This window comes from Lygodium microphyllum, chromosome 7, assembly GCF_053477565.2.
Source record: "Lygodium microphyllum isolate KBCC chromosome 7, Lygodium_microphyllum_v1.1.10, whole genome shotgun sequence".
In the NCBI taxonomy this organism is placed as follows: domain Eukaryota; kingdom Viridiplantae; phylum Streptophyta; class Polypodiopsida; order Schizaeales; family Lygodiaceae; genus Lygodium; species Lygodium microphyllum.
Window position 1 is genome coordinate 7,876,707 of NC_141141.1, and position 23,875 is coordinate 7,900,581.

Here is a 23,875-nt window from a genome sequence, read left to right on the forward strand (position 1 = left end):
CCCCCCACTAAAAAGGAAACACCACAATAAATATTATCAAAGGCATGCTCAAATCTAATGGCCCAATGAGAGGAGGAGGAGGAGGCGGAGCAACGGCGGCGGTGGCGGTGGCAGAAGAAGAAGAAGAAGAAGAAGAAGAAGAAGAAGAAGAAGAAGAAGAAGAAGAAGAAGAAGAAGAAGAAAATGGGAGGCAACCCCAGAGATCATACAAGTGCACCTAAGTAGACGGAGAAGAGATTGTGAGAGGGGATGATCCCTCTTTTATTTATATAATGCCTATTGGCCTTATTTATATGCATAATAATGTGAATTCAATATCATGCCTATTGGCCTTATTTATATGTAATTATAATATGAATTCAATATTAAAAAGATTCGTCACTATAGAATGGAATTATATGAATAAAATACTAATAGTGATAGTGATGCTTTGATATTTGTATACAAAATCTATACCCGTATTTGGCGCCTCCCACACTCCCCCTCCATGTCACTACATGGTGCACGCAAGGAATGTGACCCCCCCACCCCATTGAGTTGCAATATGTCAATATATAAACTATATTGATTGTGTTAGAATAATACGATGATTTTTCTAATAATCGTCAATATAAACTATATTAATGTAATAACATCATGTTAAGGTATTCATATTTACATTTGTCATAATGCAATATAAACTATATTTATATTTAGATTATGTTTATATCAATATCGTATTATATTAATACGATATGTATTAATATATGTACTATATCAATACAATATAAGATATAAATATAAATATTATTTTATTTTATCATATATATATATATATATATATATATATATATACACACACACACTCTTTCAAACATATATAAACTGTTATATATTGAAAAAATATATGCATGCACACATTATATCGATTTATATATACATTATATAATATTCACTATCTACTATATAATTAATATATTTTAATAAGGTTAAATTTATATTTATTTATATATAATTAATGTTTTTATAATACATTAATTATTATTGCCTTAATTATCTTATATTTTGTGTGTGTGTGTGTGTGTGTGTGTGTGTGTGTGACCCCCCACCAAGCTTAACTCTTGACCTAAAAAGACTGATCTCCCTAGGTTTTGTGTGACCCCTAATCAAGCTTAACTCTGCACCTAAAAATACTAATCTCCTTAAGTTCTAATGACCTCTTCCCTATGCCACCAAAACTCAAGGCATGGCCCCTTAACCCCCAAAATGCCAAACCAAACCTGAATCCTAGGTCTCTCCAAAATGGTAATTCCTCTCTCAGACCTCTCTCTCATATCCAACAACCCTAGCTTCCTTCCCCCATCAATTCTAACCCCTCAACCCCTAAAATGCTAGACACCCTAACTTCATGAACCTTCGTCATCTACCAAATACTTCATGCTCCTCTAAAATATAATGATGATATTCAATCATTCGCATGGTAGAAATATCTAAGTTGACAAACATATTGCAATCAAATATCATAGAGAATTGCTAGTAAATTTAAAAATATATATGACTTCGTTTCTAATGGGTGATAGCTAAATGTGTGTGTGTGTGTGTGTGTGTGTGTGTGTGTGTGTGTGTGTGTGTGTGTGGGTGTGTGTGTGTGTGTGTGTGTGTGTAGAAAAAGAAGTAACTCTATAGAGTTTATGGGTTGTCAAATAAGGAAGCCCTTAGTAAGCACTATATATCAATTCTATGATAAGCCATAAAATGCATATCGTTTTAAAATGCAAGTTCTTGGCTAGAGATTCCCTCCAAATTTTCCCGTGTTTGGGCAAACTATATGCAACAAAAGTCACATGTACGATTAAGAGGTGGTTTAGCATACGAAATACAACAATCATAATAAGTTCACCAATTAAAAGTCCTATTGCATACTTCTTTCTGAAACTCAATACTAAACTAACCTACTAAAATGTAAATGAGAATTAAAAACATAGTCAAGACCACAAAAACAAAAAAATACCAATCATACCTATGTAGGCTCAATGTATGTGGATAATTAGCATGCTATGATATTTTCAATGTGAATAGACATCACTATTAAATTGTGTTTCTCTTTGAGAGGCAATCATAAAGGTTCTCTAGAGATATAGTCAAGGCTTTATCCTATTGACATTGATCTTCCACTTCCTATGTATTAATGAGTGTCACATCCTCATATATTACAATTTCATGCATTCAACACTGTATTAGCCTGAACTACCAAAGCTTTCAAAGCTCAAATTATGTTCATTATATCAATCTCTCAAGTGCTTCACAAGGGTTTTAGGATCTCCCATGGTTTGTTGTTCAGGGACTCAAGTGGGTAAGAATATCAAGATGTGAAATATATTAACCAGTAGTAACACTAGTGCTTCAAAGATCGATACGAAGAAGTGTCAAACTTGAGCCCTAATGCAAAGTGCCGAAAGTATAATCACCAACTAGTCTCACTCACAAGTCATTTTAACCGCAAGCAAACTTAATCCTCTTTGTCGTTGTCTACAAGTCAATAGCTTGTGTGCATGTGTAAGTGAACATGCACCTAAGTCCCAAACAAACACGAACATAAATTTAGGCATGCAAAGCTCTTCTTTAATAAATTTAAATTGTTTTAGGTGCAAAACTGTAAATCAATTTTCCACACTAACAAAGTAGCATGCTTCCTTAAGAAATAAAATATTGCAATTTATTTTTCATTTAGCTTTAGTTTTCGTTCGTGAATTCCGCCTGGCATTGATGGCACTTGCATTCACACAAAAGAAAGTATGGCCGTGCATTGAAAGTCAAGAACTTAATATATTGACTTCAAAAAAGTTTTGTGAAAAGCCTTCTTTTGAGTAAGGAGAGAAATACTAAATAAATTCCATACGCTTCGAAGGTTAGAAAACCTTGAAATAGCCCTACGTGGGCATGTAAGTTTGGTATTTTCTTCAGCCCATAGGTTGTTCTTAGCAGTAACCTTCATAAAGCCAAATCTATGATAATGAAGCACGCATTTTCTCGTATTCTCAAACATTTAGGAAACGTTTGGCAGCTTGATTGCTTCTAAACATTATTTTGGTCTGTGGGAGTTCGCCAAGGTTGTTGGAAAGCATATTTTAACCTGGTGGCAAACCTTGTCAACCATGAACCACAATCCAATCTAGTAGAGGGCTCTGCTTGGTTGACAAAGGTAGCTGGCACATACAAGCCTTTATAACATCGAAAGAGTGACTCGTCTGATGTTACTAATAAAAGCCTTCATGTCTGTGCCTTTGTGACTACCATCTGTTTTTTCCAAGAAAATCAGATTGTATCGAAATCTCCTCAGTAATAAGCATCACTAAGGATAGAAAATCACGGGCCTGGTGTAAAATGGTGGAAGCTCGACACATTTTTGGACCAGGAAGCCTAGCTTTATTTGCAACAGCAATCCCATCTAGCCCATCAACATTGTGAAAGCCCAATTGAATTCAAATGTTTGCCATACCCAGCATGTATTGGAAATGGAGGGAGAGAAGTGTGTGTGAACACAAGACAGTATGCTGCATGAATCAATCAGATGATCCAAAACCCACCTATAGCCAGTGTTCCAAATATCTGTTGCAGTCTACCTAACAACAAAATTAGTGAGTCTAGAAATATATGAAGAAAGATTGCAATGAATTTACAGTAAATGTTCTCACAGCAAAGCTGGCAAAGGAGAACAATTATTTTCTAGTCTACCTTTGTCTATATACATCCATCAGGGATTACAGCTAGCATGTGATCTTAAGCCTATCGCCAAGTCCATCAGAGATCACAAGATGTAACCATGCTCAAAGTAGTGTATGTGTGGAAAGGACTCCTGTATGGATTACAAGCCCTTATGCCATCTGATCAAGTCTCTCATAAAACAAGATGTATCCATGCTCAGAGTTGTTGGAATACTCCTGTGTGGAGCCAAAGAAGGCTTGCACCACAGACTCGTCAATCATCTCAACATTCTCATCATCAAAAGAAAGCCAATGATTATGACTTTTGACAAGGCTAACATAATGGCCATGATTAGGTCCAGTCCCTACGTGAACCACAACAGCAAATAGAGAATATTCAGCCTCTGATCCAGGAGCATCATCAGTGGTGTTACAAAGCTTCAATTCCAATGGGAATACCACTCGATAAGAAAGCTTCTTGTATCTAGCCAATTGTTCTATGTACTTGAACCTCTTGAGGTGCAGTGCAAGAATGCGAGGAGCAACCTTAATTTTCATCCTTTTTTGGGCTTCTTGCAAGCTGCAATAACCAATAAGCAAACTAGTAAAACACAGTTACCTGGTGGAAAAAATACGTCAGCACAGAATAAAATACCCGCACTCAACCATTTTCTTACAAATAGAGAACAGCAGGCCATTAGAGATTTTGTGTTCACTATGTTTTCTAACAAATTAAACCAACCTGTTTGTTTGCCAGTATTCAAAGTGAAGCATTGTAACGGTCCATACATCTCTGCTATTCCCATACTGTTACAAATATAACTAAAACACACTAATTTGTAACACTTCATACACCTTTGTTACTTCCATACCGTAAAAATGTAACTAAAACACTACACCTGCCTGAAAGACCACATTGTGGCAGCAGATCAACCAAACTATTTACTGCTAAATACAAGAATACACAGTAAAGCATCCTATACAAGTGCAGTAGGCTGTTTGTACTCCCAAAATTTGCACATCTTCAAAAAAATCCCTTCCTCATCACCTGCCTAAAAAGACCACTTTGCGCCAGCAGATCAACCAAACATTTACTACTAGATACAACACAGGATACTCCAAAGCTTGATGTCTTTAGAAAATTCCCTCCTCATCACCTGCCTAAAAGTCCACTTAGCACCAGCCAGATCGACCAAAGAATTTACTACTAGATACGGCAATACACAGGGAAACATCCTATACAAACACATTAGGCTGCAGCGACAATTTGTACACAAACTTTACATGGCTTCAGAAACACATTCGGCTGCGGTGTCCAAAATTTTACACATCTTTAGCAAAGCCCTTCCTCATCACCTGCCTAAAAGACCACTTTGCACCAGCAGATTGACCAAACAATTTGCTACTACTAAATACAACAAACACGCAGAAGCATCCTGTACCAAAACATCAGCCTCAGTGCCATTTTGTACTCAAGTCTTCAGAAAATCTATTCATCATCACCATCTCAACTCTCTTCATTACAGCATTTACACTGATCACACAACCCATATCTAAAAGTTTTTTTCATTGAGATGTGCAACAGACTCTGCTGCATCATCTCCTCAAAACTCATACCCTCTAGAAAGTTTTACGTGGTAGTGATCAGCAAGCATCCCTATTTACAAGGCCAGCTAGTCAACAAGTATCCTCCAATGGTGCCTCAAGCACAGACATTGACCAGCAAGCCATGGGCAATGTGCTCTGCATCTCTCAGTGGCCCTATCTAAGGTAACTCCATGTGGTGGAGCTACCAATCTGCCTAGGATATGCTCTGATATGTCAGGTGCAGCTGTAGCTCTGAAAAAGTCAGTAAGGGTGCGCTGTCATGGCACCCCAAGATACCTCCCTCTGGACTATAACAGGTGATCTCTATGTCGGTGCAGCTCCAACAAGAGGAGTCCAAGGCAATGCTGATCTGGGAAGTCTATCACCCTAGATAGTGGTCCAAATCTATCTCAAACAGACAATGGAAGTTCCCTCTAATCTCATAGCACACTGGGCACTTGCATATGTAGTGCTCCTCAAATCTCCACCTCAAGCTAGCAGAGCTGGCAAATCTGGTCCTATGGGGAAAGGGAATCTGCTCCATAGCGATCAATCTCTATTCATCATTGTTGCAAGGATGTGCGGAACTAGCCAATAGTACACCGTACTCCATGGAACAAGTGCATATGCGTGTATCTCGGTCGGAACACACAACCATCTGAGGATATATGTAGAAGATACTTTCAGCGAAAGCCATCTTCATCCCCAAATCCTGAATACACGCCAACCATCCGAGCTGTATGTAGCTAAATAATAACCGTCCCAATGTGAGAAAACAAGACCAGCAATGGAGGAGAGAGAAACAACACAGCGACAATGAGTGAACTGAACTGAACTGAAAGAGTGAAAGTACAACCTAGTTTAGATCATGAGTTGATCTAACCAGCCTTCCACCAACCAACTGGAGTTAGGCTAACCTACTCTAGTTCCTAGTGTCACTAACTAAATGCTTAAAAGACTCTAGGTACACACTACATTGACACTCGTATAAGTGTCCACAGGACACGAAATACATTGGGCACTGCCCAAAATTATCAAATTCTAACACACACACCCCCTCCCAAAAGCTAACTTACTCTAGTTCATAGTGTCACTGACTAAATGTTTGAAGACACTAGGTACACGCACTATATTGACACTTGTATGAGTGTCCACAACACACGAAATACATTGGGCATTGCCCAGAATTATTAAATTCTAACACCCCCGTGTGGTACCAATGTCATGAAGTACAAGGATAATCAATCACCGAAGGTTACTAAGTTTAAGGACTTTCGAAAGCCTCAAACTTCTCATGTAGTAATGCTTTGATGAAAATGTATGCAACATTTTCATGTGTGGGTATACATATCAAGCGAATCTCTCCTACATAACATCTCTCTCTGACGTAATGGTAATACACCTCAATGTGTTTCATGCAAGCATAAAACACAAGATTATATGCTATTGCAATAGCACTAACTATCAAAGAATGGGTATTGCACCCTCCAATGGTATATGTAAATCAGCCAACAATCTGTGCAACCAAACGCTTTCCATTGTTGTTGTGAAGGCTGCCTTGTACTTAGCCTCACAAGACAAGGTAGCCACTGTAAGTTGTTTCTTGCTTAGCCATGAAGAAATGCATGAACGGCCTAGAAAGAAACAATGTCCACTAGTAGACTGCCAAGTGTTTGCATCACCAACCCTATCTAAATCACTCTAAGCCTGTAAGTGCAAGTCTCCCCCCAGGGAAATAATAATGCATGTGACTAAGCACCTTGCAAGTATCTGAAAATCCCCTTAACACCTTGCCAATGTGTGGTCTATGGGCTATGCATATATCTGCTCACTTCAGATATTGTATATTGAATGTCACGATGTGAGTTGCAAAGGTAAATATGGCAACCAACAACCTAGCTATAAATTGCAACATCATACATCTCTTCACCATCACACATAGACAGCTTTAAGCCTACCTCCATAGGAATGCACATAGGTTTGCAATCTTACATAATAAACCTATATAATAGCTTATCCACATATTGTGACTGTGACATGATGATACCGTGCTGATTTTGAATAAACTGAATCCCCAAATAGTAGTGTAGACAACCCATGTCTGACATAGCAAATGCATGTTTTAAATCAGCCTTAGATCTACAATTTTTCCCCCTATAGGTCTAGTAAGCAACATGTCAACCACATAAAGAATGATAATCAGCAAGTCCCCCCCCCTTCATTCTTAATGTATAGAGTGGGAGCAATTGGACTACTTTTGAACCCTTTATTGGCCAAATATGCATCAATGAGTACCATGCACGAGGAGCTTGTTTAAGACCATAAAGAGCTTTACGTAACTTGTATACCATATACTCTTTCCCTTTAATCTCAAGCCTTGGAGATTAGGATACATAAACATCCTCATGCAAATCCCCATTCAAGAATATTATTTTAATATCCAATGGATGTATTTTCCAACCATAATGTGCAGCCATCGCAATCACACATCTCACCGTAATCATACAAGATGCAGGAGCAAAAGTTTCCTCATTGTCTATGCCCTTCTTCTGCACATAGCCTTTTGCTACCAATCGTGCCTTATACCTGTCAATTATATCATTAGCTTTACATTTGATTTTGAAAACTCACTTAGTGTCAATAGCCTTCTTGCTAGGTGGTAGATCAACAAGATCCCATGTAGAGTTAGTGGCAATGGAATGTAACTCCCCCTGCATGCCCTACATCCAATGTGCATCTTGCTAAGCTTCGTCCAAGGAAGTAGGCTCATCATCCTCCAACAATGAGCTCATAGACACATGCTCAGCACAATCATCTACTTCCGTTATATCAGCCAAATGTACCCCCCATGCATCATGTGTTGCATGCCTGGCAACCCTTCTAGTACATTGAGGTAATGGGGCATAAATTTTACTCTCCTAGAGAGTTTGTAACAACCATCTTGGGACGGTTTTTCCTGCATTTACAACAACCCTTTCATGCTGAACTATTGCCTCCATTGCATATAGCAAACCCTCATCAATACCATGCTGTTTGGTGGCGTATGGAGCGGCAACAGCTTGCTATAACAGATCTATCCTACCATTTACAGTAGGCAGAAACTCCAAAGAAAGTGGTAAAAAAACCTTCAAAAACATCACCAATATCATGTGTGACTAGCATTTGAAACTGGTCATGAGAAAATGCTGCATTTTCAGCAAATGTGACATCCCTATTGACAAACGTCTTCATGCGTGGGTCATACATGCAATAGCCTTTGCTTTCCGAACTGTAGCCAATAAAGATGCATTTTATAGCCTTGTCATCAAACTTCCCACAAGTTATTTTGAAACATGTATATAGGCTATGCAACCAAACACCTGAAAGTAGTCAACTTTGGGTTTCTTGCCATGCCAAGCCTTGAAAAGTGTGATCGTCTTCGAAGTCCTTTTAGGTGTCCAATTCAATACATGATTGGCCCACTGAAGCCCTTCTAACCAAAATTTATGTGGCAGCCCCTTGCTTTTTAACAAACAAGAAGTCATTTCCATGAGAGTGTGATTCTTCCTTTCAGCATTTTGCGTTTAGGGTTTGCAGCCCCAAAAAGCGGCACCACCCTAGACTGTCTGTGCCTATTTATAGGCCACTCTCTCACTCATTCTTTATGGCTGATTCATTCAGTCCGTCACCTCTTCTCTCCAGCCTCTCCACTACCCTCACACCCCTTCAGGAGGACATTGCGATTCACGGTTCGTAGCTGTCTTCATCATCTTCCTTGTGCTACGGCACCCTTGTTCCCTTGTATCACATTCACTCCATGATTCAAGTCTTCATCATTCCATTCGTCAGAGTTTCTTCTCTCTTCCCTTCTCTTCTCCCTGTTTGCCAAGTCCACTTTGTGTTCCTCCCCGCACACCATACTGTCTCACTAGTATGTCATCTTTTGACATGGTATCAAAGCTGGATCTACTCAAACAGCAGCAAAGATCCTCCACTCCAGTGACGGCAAAGACCGGTGGTGGGTTCGGCATCCACTTCTCTTCTTCTTCTGCTGCATCAAAATCTCATTTTTGTAGGTTTCAAGTGTTTTCAGCTTGCTGCCCGCACCCCTTTCACAGAGGACATCGCAGTCTCAGCTGTCCCTTGCTGTCATCTACAGTCTGGTGCCAGCCTTCCACCTGCAGTTGGCAGCTATTTACAGCAGAGCGACTATTGCTGATCAGTGGATCACTATCCATTCATAAAACAATCTCGTTTTTGCAGATTTCAGGTATTTCAGCTTGCTGTCCACACCCCAGACGCGGAGGACATCGCGGTCCAAGCTGGCCATTGCTGTCTGCAACAGTCTGGCACCTATTTCCAGCCTATCACACATTGTTCGAAGCTGATTTCAACATGCTGACTGCTACTGCTGGTTTTTCCTGCGTTTTTAGTCTTTCTCTCTCCTCACCCGCGTTTTTCTATCGATTGCAACCTCTTACTGCTGGTCGCATCCTCCTCCCACTGATAGCTCACTTCCAACCCTTCCACTGCCCTCCTAGCCCTTGAGGCAAACATTGCAGTTCATGGTTCATGGCTGACCTCTTCCTTCTTCAACAAGGCACACTGGTATCCATGGCTTCTTTACCACAGATGACCAGACTATTAGGTGCTCCTACGGTGGCATCACCGGACACACCACCGATGCTTGCCAACTTTGACCTTTGCTGCCCCACCCTCCCGGGAGTATATCCGTCTTATACGAGGCAGCCCTTGTACCACCTCTTCTTTTTGGGCCACAGAGATCGTTCTACATTGGCTATTGGAGTACTATGCTCAAGGCAATAAGACGCATCCGATGCGCACTAAGTCCTTTCGAGCACATGGAGGATCGATTGGCACTACGACCCCCTGGCACGCCAACGACCAGCGCCAACACGCGCCAGTTTGGCAGGCACCACGTCGTCTAATGGGTCACGGACCTGAACAACGGATCAACGGACCCTTTCAGCCTTTTTTTTAAATCAAAAACCTTTAGGTTATTTTATCTCCTCTCTTCCGAGTGTTCGCGCGCGCAAGCAGAGTGCGCATATTTGTGCAGATTTAGACCCGAAAAATTGGGGCCTTTCCAGATTGAGTGTTGTTCATGCAAAATTGAGGCATCTACATCACAAATTGCAGACATTGTGAGCGTTTGAATTGGGGATTTTGCCAAATTTACTGAAATTTTACTCATTTGAGTGAAATTTCTCAAAATTAGACCCATAAAATTTGGGGCTTTTGATGTATTGGTGAAATTTTGTTCAACTGAGTCAGATTAGCTAACATTGGTGCACAATTGGACCCGAGAAATCTGGGGCTTTTGCAAAATTTTGTGAAATTTTGCTAATTTTTCCCATTTTATGCTCTCGGGAACATGACTTAATGCAATCAGGGCAAATTTGATAGTGAAACTTTGGGGCTTTTACTGAAATCTATGGATTTTGGCAAAGTTAATGCATGAAATGCACTTTATGAATATTGTTGAAGCAATCTTGTGGTTATAAGCAGAGTAATTTGAGTTTTTTTATCTCCTTGTGCGATTTTGGAGAAATTGCAGAGATTTCTTGGTGTTTTGGGTATCAAAAGATGATACGAACACATATGTATGCAATACACATGTTGGGTAGCTCCCATTGAGTTGATGTATTGCAGATTATTCATGTTGCAGCAGTCTTAGTGGTCATTTGCAGATTTGGGATTGTCGCTGATGTATTTTTGGTGATATTACTGAAGTGGGAGTTACCTCGTAGTGATGTATGCATTCAATGTATACTGAAATTGCAGTCATACTGCTGAAAGTCATTCGTTCTACTGCTGTTCATGTACTTGGACTGAATCTTGCTATTATTTGCTGAAAATTTGGGCTGAAATCAGCTAAAAATTCAGCTAATTTTTGCTGTCATAAATTACAGCATTGAATTTCTGGTTTATTGCTGAAAAATGGCTGCAAATGCTTCTAGCAGCAGTGACACTAAATCCCTCTTTGAAATCAAGAGGTTTGATGGCACTGGCTTTGACTTGTGAAAGGATAGGATGCAATGCATTTTGTTTCTCAAGGACTGTGAAGATGCTCTCTTGGAGACTAAGCCTGTAGCTATGACAAATGTGAATCGGGCTAGACTTAATAAGAAGGCCATTGCATACATTAAGATGGCAGTGTCTGATGATGTACTTACAGACATCAAGCGTCTTGATACAGGTTATGCTATATGGAAAAAGCTTAAGGACACTTATGAAAATACAAATCCTCTGAATCAAGTGCATCTTATGTGTAAACTTGTGAACATGGAGTTGGATGAGTCTAAGCCAACATCTGAGCATTTGAGTGCTTTCACAGGGGTTTTGAGTTAGTTGCAGGACTTTGGTTTGACAGCTTTCGATGATAAATTGAAAGCTATTTTCTTATTGATGACTTTGCCTGATAGCTGAGAATCTTTGGTTGTCTCACTTAGCAACAACCCTGCTTTGACTTTTGATGGTGTTAGAGGTTCAATCCATAATGAAGAAATCAAAATAAAGTCTAGTGGTGAAAGCAGTGTCTCAGCTTACCATGTAAGAGGCAAGTCTAAAAAGAGGGGTAATGCAGCAAGTAAAGGGAAAAGCAAAAGCAAAAGCAAGGGCAAACAGCAGGATCTCACATGCTATCAGTGTGGGCATAAAGGGCATAAAAAGCTCAATTGCCAACTCTTCAAGAAAGAGCAAGAAAGAAAGAAACATCAGGGTAAGAAAAAGAAGAATGATAAGAAAGATTATGACAGCTTCTCCTCAAAAGAAGATGCAAAGGCAAATGTTGCATCTAGTGTGGTGATTGAAGAGCTTTCTGACACTGAAGAGATACTTGTTGTAGCCTCATGTAATGATGCAGATATTATGGTAGCAACAGGTGATATGCACATCACCAAAAAGAAGGTAATTGATGCCTTACTTTCGGCTCATGATGGGCTGTCACAATCATGGATAGTGGACAGCGGTGCCTCTTTTCATGTTACTCCCTCTTTGGAATCATTTTCTGAATACACTGCAGGTTGCCTAGGCAAGGTTTACTTGGGTAATAACTATGCTTGTGAGATAGAGGGTGTTGGCACCATTCACTTGGCTCTTAAAAATGGCCAAGAGCTGATTTTGCAAAATGTCAAATTTGTACCTAGCATAAAGAAAAGTCTACTATCAATTGGGCAGCTTGATGCTAAAGGGTATTTTACTACCTCTGGTGGTGGATCTTGAAAGGCCCATAAGGGCTCTATGTTGATTGTTAAAGGCAGCAAAAAGGGGACTTTATATTACTTGCATTGTAAAGCATTACCTAGAGAGTTCTTGGTTGTGTGGCTGAAGCCCATTCACAAATGGAGCTTTGGCACAAAAGACTTGGTCATATGAGCCAGAAAGGCCTTCAGGTTCTCTCCTCTTTAGGGAGATTTGATGTAAAAGGCTCTAGTCTCGAATTTTCTAATGATTGCTTATATGGAAAACAAATTAAGTCTCCTTATTACTCTGGTGTCGTCAAGAAGTCTAATGCTCTTGACTTAGTACACTCTAATGCGTGCACTATGCTTGTTAATTCGTATAGGAGTCGTAAGAGACTTGCATCCCTCCATCTCGCACGTAGTCAAGAGTTCCTATACATACCGCTATTGGGAAATAAAGATCCACCTCAGCGTCTGATAGAATGAGATGAAGAAGTCCCATATCTGTCATCTCAAACTTCTCATGAAGTATTGTCTTTGTCTATGCAACTATCTGAGTATGGTCACCTATCACAATCAAGTTGTCCACATAAAGGACAAACAACACATGACCTCCACCTGAGGTGTGAACATAAAGCTGGGAGTCGGCCTTGGAACATCAATACCCTAATTTCTCTTGGAGAAAAGAGTCAATCTTCTCATTCCAAGCACGGAGAGCCTACTTGCCATAGAGAGCCTTGCTCAACCTATACACCTTACTATCAAAAGAACCGAAGCCTGTGGAGGCTCCTCAACATAGCTCTCCTCCTTCAACTCCCCAATCCAATTTGACTCATGTGCCCCAACCGCTATGCCACAAAGACACACCTAGCTACTCAATTATGACAACAACATGATCACGCACACTAGATACATGTAATGGATAAAGAGTATCACTTTTAAAGCCTTTAGTAACAATTCTAGAGCCCTTATATATCTTCCATTTGCTATCCCCAAAAATGGTATGATAGCCTTTATTATCTAGCTGCCTTATGATTATCAAGCTCTTCTTCAGTTGGGGTACATGCCTCACATTATGCAAAGTGAACACCGAACCATGCTGAAATGCCAACTACACATTGCCAATCCCTGCAATGTCACATACATAATTTTCCCCCAAGTAGACAACACCATGTCTACCATCACTGTAGTCAGAAAGCCACTCATGGTGTGGTGTTACATGGAATGAGACACCTGAATCAAGAATCCAAGTATGCATGTCATCGTCAAAATTTGCAATCAATGATTGTGCACTAAAAGAAGAAGCAAAGAGTACTCATTGCCACTGTCACTCTCGTGACTGACTACATTGGCTTCCTCTATCTTCACACTGCTCTTCTTTGAATATTGGTTGTCCTTTTTCTCATCTTTGTTATATCATCAGTGTTTTTACCTTTGCCCTTTTCTTTCTTTCACTTAAAGCAATCCCGCTTGAAGTGCCCTTTCTTGCCACAATGATGGCACTCCACATTTTTACCACGAGAAGTGATGGATGCTTTGTTATCAAAGTTGCGCTTCTACTGGATTCTGTCTCTAGTATGCAATGCATTGGAGAACTTGTTTGCTGAAATATTTTGCCTTTTGAGCTCCTCCATGAGTAAAGAGCTATCCACATCTGAATATAACAACATAGCATTAGAATTACTCATTGTTGTTCTAAAAGTGCCCCAGCTTTCAAGCAAAGTGCATAGCAAAAAGGTTGCCTTGAACTCCTCATCAATGTGAAATTCCAAAGCAATCAGCTGGCTGAAAATAGAGTTGAACTCATTCAAATGTGCAGACATGGTTGTACCTTCTGATAGAGATCATAGCCTGTCCGGACTGCACAGTCGGACTGTACAGTCGGACTGCCACGTGGCAGTCCGACTGACTGCAGTCCAGTCGACTGCATTCAATGCAGCCGACCTGCCTGATTTTTCACCCAGATTCTTGCTATTTATAGCCGAGTTCTTCAGCAATCTCCCGCACTTCTCTTCTCGCAGATTACAGACTGGTGGCACGCTGAGGCTCACAAGCAGGAGATGACAAGGCATGACAAACATGACTGCTAACACCCCCTCTCAGATCCTGGATGTGGCTAAAGGCCAAGGGAGAAACGGATCCTGGGGCAGCAAGAGGAATGCCAATGTCGATGAAGTCCGTCGATGTAGACTGCCGCTGAAGGAGCTCCTCACGATCCTGGGAATCCCCCTCTAAAACACTAGGGGCCAGGGAATCCACAGCCGCATCACCGAGATCGTCCCCCTCTGAAAGGGATGGAGGGTACGAGGGAACCACCGGAGGAGAAGGTGGGGAATGGGAAGGAACCTGTGGAATAGAAGGTGCACAAGCGGGAACGGGTGTAGCAATAGACTGCCTCGGAGGACCCTGCATCAAAGAAGGGGAATGGAGCCTGTAAAGCCCGCTCTCCTGCCAACCTGTAGATAAGACAGCTCCTGTAAGAGAATCCTCAATAACAACGGCATGCTCGGTGAAGATCACTCGTGTGCCAAGCCTCGTAAGGCCATAAACTGAGAGGAGGGGAAGGCCCAAGTCCGGAACATGTAGGGCCTGTGAAAGGAAGCTCGTAGGTCGGTCTGTAAACAAAGGCAATGTGCCAACACCACTAATAGGCACCGATAAAATGTCACCAACAGTGACTGAACCCTCTGATGGACGGAGATCCTGTAACAAATCACCTCGGGGAGTCATATGAGTCGAAGCACCACTGTCCACTAACCAAGGCTGCGCATAAGACACTGCAGCCACGAAAGAAGGATCCTCCTCCAAAGCATGGATATGAAGGAACACTGACTCATGGGTAACAGCTGGTGTAGAGGTAGAAGAAGGCTCCGATGTAGATCCACCCTTCGCTCCCGGACGAAGGTGAGGGTACTTCTTCCAGCATTTCTCCTCGAGATGTGTCCCTTTCCCACAGTGTGGGCACTTCGGTCTCTCTGAATCTGAGTCAGAGCCTGAAGAACTGTCCTTCTTCTTAGCCTTTGACTTCTTCTTCTTCTTCTGTCCTCCCGAACCTGCAACAAAGGCTCTAATGGAGTCGGATCCACTAGCACTGACCTCTCTGAGTCGCTCGTCATGCTCCAAGACAAGCGGGGATAGCTCCTCCCATAGAAGCTTCTCACGGATCCTCGATGTAAGAAGGCTGGTGTAGAAGACATCAAACCGAGGCGATGGCAGCTGAGTCAAAAGAATCATAGCCATGTCTTCAGAAGATATCGTCCGACCGAGGGATGCAAGCTCATCCCTCATATCCTGTAATCTGTTGATGTGGTCCTTCATGGAAGGACTATCATCAATAGCGAGCATCCGCAACTTCTTTTCGAGAGATATCCGGTGGGCAAACGTCTTCTGTTGATAGAGAGATGCTAGCTTCTACCACACGTCCGCTGCAGTCTTCAACCTGTGAACATGAACAAGGACAGAATCCTGCAAACTCAAAAAGAGGAAAGATCTGGCTCTAGAATTGAGCCGATCCCATAAGGCTACACGATCCATAGATGTCCCATCTGCGGGATCCACCTGAGGCAGGGAAATAGGAACAGAAACAAGCTCCCAAAGATCGAAGGAGTCCAAGATACACTCCACCTTGCAGGACCATAGAGAAAAGTTGGAGCCATCCAACCGGTCCTCTTTGGGCAGCTGAGGAAGTACGGGTACTTGTACAGGGGGTACCAAAGGCTGCATCTTCGGCCCACTGGAAGGGGCTCGCCGAGATACATGAATAGAAGGGGGACGGGAACGAGGAATAGACTCCATATGACGATCCTCGCGATAGAAATCACGCCTCCGTTCAGATGAATGTCGAGACAAAAGCTCATCATCTGAGTCATCAAAACCTGTAAACTGATGATAAGACATCTTCCAATCTGCAAAATACCAAACACCAAAGAAAACTGTGCCGATGCCGAAGAATGACCACCAGAAGGGTCACCAACCACCAGAAGAACCACCAAACTCCAGGAAATCAGATCGCCTATCACTAGGAGGTGAAAACGCAGCTATGTAGGGCACAAAATCCGGAGGGAAAGTTGCCAGGCACCAAAACGCAGCCAAGAAGAGAAGCGCCAGCTGAAGATGAGCCGCCAGGAGGGAAAACGACCACCTTGGATGCAAAACGCACCTTGTAGTGGAGTCGCCCAGCTGAAGAGAAGGCCGCCCAGCTGAAAACGCAAGGAGACAAGGCTGGTTGATGACGTGGCAGCCTCTGGAAGGGACTGATGCAGCAAACGCAAATATTCAGACCACCTATGCAGCAAACGCAAATATTCAGACCACCTGGAGGGGCCGCCTGGCTGTTGGAGAGAAGGGGGGCAGCAACAGATGATAGGTGTGGTCTCTCTCCAGTCGATGAAGACCTCCGTGCTCTCAGTTTGGCGATGATACCATGTGAGAGTGCGCAACGGAAGAGGAAATACGAACACGGAGGGAGAGAGAGAGAGAGAGAAAGCAGAAAATAAGGAAGAGAAATCTGCACTGACTGAAATGAATGCTGAATACACTGAAATGGACTGATCAGTCCCTGCACGCAGCCCACAGCGTCAGTGAGGGCACCAGATCAGGCTGATGACGATGGCAGCACCACCACGGGGGAGAAGGAGTGTCGGAATCTGCAAGAAGACAACTGACCAAGTGGGGAGGGGGGCTGCCAATAAATAGGCAATGGACAAACCCTAACCCTAACCCTAAAATGGGCGCAAACCCTAAAAGTGCCCTAAAATGGGCGCCCCACAACAGTGACCAAAAAGTGGCCGGGCAGCCAGTGGCTGCCCACTAAAAGAGGCCAAAAAGAAATACACAACCTAAGATAGCCAGTCGAGAGTGACTAGCCTCCCCCATCATAACACATGACAGACATGTCAGAGCTCCTAATGTCCTCGTCTGACTCAGACTGAGGCTCACAAGCAGGAGATGACAAGGCATGACAAACATGACTGCTAACAGGACTCACCAAGGTTTGACGGCTGGCAATCGGATCACGTTGGGTCTGGCCAGCAATGAACTAGGCAAGGCTGGGAGGTGAAAGGATCGCTCGTGCTCATTGGAATCGAATGACTTTTTCTCTGTTCTGGATCGTTTTCTTCAGAGCCTGCTGTCAAGGTCATCGCCAGACATTGGTATCAGAGCCACACGGTTCGACGGACATGACACGTCATCCGCCAATCGATTAAGGTCGCCCGTCATCCGCTAGTCGATTAAGGTCGCCCGTCATCCGTCAGTCGTCGAAGATTTTTATACGAAGTAGTAACTTGTGGTTGTGCCACATCACGTAAGTGTGACACGTAGCAGACAGAAGAAAGGCGTAAGGCGGACTGAGGCGACGGTTGACTGTGATGGCCGTGGGGAAAGGCGTCAGAAATGTGAGACGAGATGCGTGAGGCGACTGCTGTGCGTGAGGCGACTGTTGTGGGACGGACGGAAAAACATCAGATGATACACGACTGAAGTCAGGAGTCAGTTCGTTATCGGTGGACTGAAGTCAATCAGATCCGTTTTTTTTTACATAGAAGATATACCGGTTGTTCCCATGATTTTTTCGTTTCTACCACAGGACTTCATTTTCAGCATGACTGCTTCACTACTTTAGTTCGGGAAGGCAAAATTTGTTCCTTACTCTTCGGGTTTATTTACAAAACCAACAACAGTTGCCTGCCATTAAAACCAGGAAAGTACTTTACTTTGTATGCAAATTTCTTATCTTTGCTTTCCAATTCCAGTGTATTAATGGCAGAAAAAGGGAAAGAGGGAGTAATGGAAGGTTCTAGTTCTGGGGACCACCCTATGGTAGATCCCTATGAATCAGAGATGCAAGAAGAACAGTGGGAAGAATTTTTTTGCTACACGAGAACAATTTGATGATCTTACTGCTCGTGTACAAGCTCAGGGGGTTCAAATGGAATTTTTAACTTAAACACTCACTGAAATAAAATCTCAATTAACTTTATTGTTAGAAAGAGATAAAAATAAGATAGAAACCTCGGATGTCCCATCTTCATCAAAAGATTTAGATGTGACTATGCGAGATCCTAAGGAACCCCACCACAAGTTGAGGGATAATCCAGTTTTAAAAGATATGAAACCCCCTCAGTTTCACGGGGAGGAAAAAGATAGAAATAAAGATACAATCTTTAATTTTCTCCAAAAATGGGAAGATTTACATAAACTTAAAAATACTCCACCACATCTCCAAGCATTGGAGGCTAGTTTAACTTTGGGGCCCAAAGCATATAAATGGTGGCAAACTTTAAAGGAGGCAAATAAAATACCTGAAACTTCGGCTCAATTTGAATCCGTCTTTTTGAAAGAATTCCTTCCTGAAAATGAAATGGAAAGAAATTGGGAAGATTGGGATTATGTCTGACAAAAGGGAAGGCCCCTGCTGACATATCTGGAGGAATATCGTGAGATAATCCTCAAATTGGAAGGAATAGATGAATTTCAAAAGACAAGAGGATTCATTAGGGGACTAGATAAAGCCTGTAAAAAGGAAGTAAAAAGGAGTTCACCTAAGACGCTGGAAGAGGCAATTAAATTTGCATTAATTAATGAAGATAGTATGCGTCCAGGTACACTCACTAGTCTCACTGATACGGAGCCCAAGTCTAAGGAATTGGAAACCTCAAAATTTGTGGGCAAATTTAAAAGGAATATGCCATTTTTAAGGGTAAAAAGCAACCTTTTGAAAAGAAACAATATGTGAGGCCAAAGTTAAGTCCTGATGACTTTGATAAGGCTAAAAAAGAAAAGTTGTGTTTCAATTGCCTATCCCCTAACCATGCTGCTTGGAATTGCCCTCAAAAGAAAAAGGGGGAAGACAAAGGAAAGGATAAGGACAAGGGCAAGGGAAAAGAAAAACAAATCCATGTAGTGCAGACCTTAGAATTAAAGGGGCATGAAAGGTATAAATCTTTAGAGGTCTTGCACATGGATGTACAATACAAGTGTTGTATGTCAACTTCTATGTGGCAGCCTACCTTTGGGCCACATGATTTAGTTAGAGTACATGGATTGATAGCTGGAAAGAGGGTTAGAGTCATGATTGATGACTCTGCTACACATAATTTTATAAATTATGCACTTGTCAAAAAATTGAAACTTCCCCAACAAAAGAGTGGGCATCAATATGTTGTTCGTATGATGCAAGGTCAAGATAATAAAATATGGGATACAATGGTATCCAATTTGGAAATTGAGATTCAAGGATATAAAGGTAAACTTGATTTCCAAATTATGAACATGGAAAGAGCGGATATTGCTCTAGGGAAGGAGTGGCTATGGGGATTGGAACCATCCTTAAAACGTAGTTATCATCATAATACACTGGAATTTGAAAGGGATGGTAAGACTTTTGTCATTCAAGGTGAACATGAAGTATCTGATAATCCTTTGCTGTGTTCTACTGAAGTTCAGAAGCTGATAAAGAAGGAAGTTTGTGAGGTATACATGTTATGGTCTCTTCCTGTACAAAACACTTTTACTTTCTGTAATATAAAGCAACAATTTTCTTATGTTTGTGAGTTGAATGTAAATAATGAATTAAGTAGTTTGTTAGATGATTTTAAAGCTGTGTTTCCTTTTGATTCACCAAGTGGCCTTCCACCAGATAGGGGTGATATAAATCACCCAATTGACACAAATAAGGATACACACCCTATTTCTAAACCACCGTATAGGTTAAGTGAAATACAGCATCAAGAAGTTGAAAGACAAATTAAGGATTACCTTGATAAAGGGTTTATACAACCCAGTAATTCACCTTGGGCTTCACCAATTTTATTAGTAAAGAAAAAAGATGGTTCTATGCGACTTTGTGTTGACTATAGAGCACTTAATAAATAACGGTGAAGAATAAATTTCCTATGCCTAGAATGGAAGATCTTTTTGATCAATTACAAGGGGCAAAATTCTTCACAAAGATAGATTTAAGATCAGGTTATCACCAAGTAAGAAATAAGGCACAAGATGTTCCCAAGACAGCATTTCGTACTAGATACAGGCATTATGATTTTTTGGTGATGCCTTTTGGCCTCATTAATGCACCAGCTACCTTTATGAAGCTGATGAATAGTGTCTTACAGCCCTATCTAGGACATTTTGTAGTAGTCTTCTTGGATGATATCTTGATCTTTAGTAAATCAAGAGAACAACATTTGGAACACTTACAATTAGTATTCCAACTGTTAAGAACACATTCCCTTTATGCCAAGAAAACTAAATGTGAATTTTTTGCACAAGAGGTCAAATATTTGGGGCATATTATCTCGAAAGAGGGAATCAACATGGATCCAGAAAAAGTAAGGGCAATTATTGAATGGCCATCTCCAAGGAACTTGGAAGAGCTGCAGATCTTCCTAGGTTTATCTGGATTTTATCGTAGATTCATTCGAGATTATGCCAAAATGGTTGTTTCAATGACAGACCAACTTAAAGGGAAAGAAAAGAGCTTTAATTGGGGAACAGACCAAAATGAAAGTTTTCAAAAACTGAAGGTAGCTATTGCTACAGCTCCAATATTATTAATTGTGGATCCCAATAAACCATTTGTCGTTGAAGCTGATGCCAGCGATAAAGCGATAGGCGCGGTCTTATTACAAGAAGGTCGACCAGTTGCTTTTGAAAGCAAGAAATTAGACCGTGCAAAACAGAATTATTCTGTTTATGAGAGGGAGCTGTATGCAATAGTACATGCAATGAAGAAATGGAGGCACTATCTGTACGGTGCCAAACTTTTGATTTTATCGGATCATGAAAGCATTAAGTGGCTTAATGATCAACCAGATTTACACGGGCGTAAAGCCAGATGGACCGAACTCCTCCAAGAGTTCGACTATGAGATAAGATATAGAAAAGGAAAGTATAATATAGTAGTTGATGCACTCAGCAGAATGCCCATCATTAATGAATTGAGTTTTACTCAGTTCACTTCCAACTTGCTTGAATCTTTAAAAGGAAAATGCCAGGTTGATCCAGCATATTCCAACATATGGGAAGCAATAAAAAATGGGGATCCAAATCAAAGTGCTTCTACTGAGAAAGGAATATCTGAGGATGTTCAACAAGGAAATGGAGCATTAGGGGTTGCTCAAACCGGATTCAAGTGGAAGAATTTTACCATTGATAATGGTTGTTATTTACTCTACAAGGGTAGGGTATGTGTCCCGAAAGATATAGAAATAAGGCGCCAGATACTCTTTGAGTGTCATGATACCCCTAGCGCGAGACATCCAGGAGTTAATAAGACTTATAGTCTTATTAAAAGGCAGTTCTATTGGCCTGGAATGAATAAGGACGTCCTTGACTATGTGGTCAAATGTAATAAATGCCAGGTTAATAAAGCTGAAAGATTGAAAATGGGAGGACTTCTCCATCCACTAGAGATTCCTTCGGGAAAATGGGAGAGTATCTCCATGGACTTTATTGTTGCTTTACCCAGAACACAGAGGGGGCACGACTCTGTGTGGGTGATTGTGGATAGGTTAACCAAAATGGCTAAGTTCATTCCAACTTCAACTGATGTTAAAACACCAGAATTGGCTAGATGTTCGTAGAGAACATATACCGATTGTATAGCCTTCCGGCAAATATAGTTTCTGATCGGGATAGAAAATTTGATAGTCAATTTTGGCGTACGGTATTTAGGAAATTGGATACTAAACTTAGCATGAGTACGGCAGATCACCCGCAAACTGATTGGCAAACTGAAAGGGTTAACCAAATCCTTGAAGATATGCTTAAGGCATATGTAAGTAAAAGGCAAACTAATTGGGAAGAGTATTTACCGATAGCAGAGTTTGCATATAATAGTGCCAAGCACTCTTCCACTGGATATAGTCCATTTATGTTAATGTATGGGTTTCAGCCCAAAGCTCGTTTTGCAGTAGGACTGCATAAGGAAAAGGTTCAGGCAGCTAAGGATTTTTTGAAGGATATCAATAGTATGTTAAAATTTGCTCAAGAAAATATTAAAAAAGCTCAAAATCGAGCTAGAGCATATGCAGATCCTCACCGAAGGGACATCTCCTTTAAAGAATGAGAATTGGTCTATCTTAAAGTGCCTGAACAAACTAAAACTATGAAAAAGGGACAATGTCCAAAGCTTTCACCGAGGTATTGTGGTCCTTTCATAATACTTAAAAAGGTGGGAGAATTGGCTTACAAGCTCCAACTACCTGCTGGTAGTAAAATACATTCAGTTTTTCATGTAAGTAAATTAAGGAAGAAGCTGGGTGATTTGGATAATCTAATCTTAAATGATGACATTGAGGAGCTATTAAATGACCAATCTAATCCACATGAACCAGAAAGAATATTAAATGTTCGTAATAGACGAACGAGGAATATTATTTATCGAGAATGTTTGGTTAAGTGGAAAGATTGTTCAAAAAAAAGCTCAACATGGGAGCGAGTAAGTACTTTAAAGAAAAGGTTTCCCAATTTACAGTTAGACCCTCCAAGTATCGTTTTCGAGGACGAAACCGATTCTTAAGGGGAAGGAAATGTGACATTAAGGTAAATTAAGGCAAACATGCACGAGGATGACCGTCCGGGGTCTTGGGCGCCCGAACGGGGTTTAGGGGAGCCTAGAACCAAAGAGAGTCCAAAAATAGTAGGACTCACCAAGGTTTGACGGCTGGCAATCGGATCACGTTGGGTCTGGCCAGCAATGAACTAGGTAAGGTTGGGAGGTGAAAGGATCGCTCGTGCTCATTGGAATCGAATGACTTTTTCTCTGTTCTGGATCGTTTTCTTCAGAGCCTTTTGTCAAGAGCCTCCTGTCAAGGTCGTCGCCTGACATGGCCCTATGAGGAACGAGTCCTTGCGTGGGAGCTCGTACTTCATGCTGATCGTAGATGACTACAGCAGGATGACATGGGCCTACTTCTTGGCATTGAAGTCAGAAGCTTTCTCCCACTTCAAGGATTGGCTTCTCTTTGAGGAGAACCGATCAGGCCGGAGATTGAAGACCTTGTGATCCGACAAGGGTGGTGAATTTGTTTCTAATGAGTTTGCTCGTTTTTGTGCAGATAAAGGTATTCACCAGGAGTTTGCTAATACCAACACTCCTCAAGAAAATGGCATTCTTGAACGGAAAAACCGCAGTGTGATCGAGATGGCGCACACCACGATGGAGCACCGACAGACCCCTCAGGTTCTATGGGCCGAGGTTGTGGCTACTGCAGTCCACATCCTTAATCGATCCCCCACTTCGGCCGTTGATGGGATGACACCTTGTGAGGCTTACTTTGGGACTAAGCCCGATGTTTCTTACTTTAGGGTCTTTGGGTGTAATGCCTATGTTCACATTCCCAAGGCTCACCGTGATAAATTTGAAGCAGCTTCCCGAATACAGGTATTTGTTGGCTATAGCTCCCAGTCCCAAGGCTA

At 41.5% G+C, this 23,875-nt stretch overlaps 1 protein-coding gene across 1 annotated transcript in view; it reads right to left on the reverse strand.

Annotated features, from left to right (window-relative positions):
- Positions 1-3,121: 3,121 nt before the first annotated feature.
- Positions 3,122-23,875, reverse strand: part of LOC148033156 (ubiquitin carboxyl-terminal hydrolase 3-like) — a 56,964-nt gene continuing 36,210 nt past the window's right edge. The window contains exon 6 of the mRNA XM_087681027.1: positions 3,122-4,263. Coding sequence (XP_087537153.1) covers positions 3,855-4,263 — 409 coding nt within the window. The 3' untranslated portion in view covers positions 3,122-3,854. The remainder of the gene's footprint in view (positions 4,264-23,875) is intronic.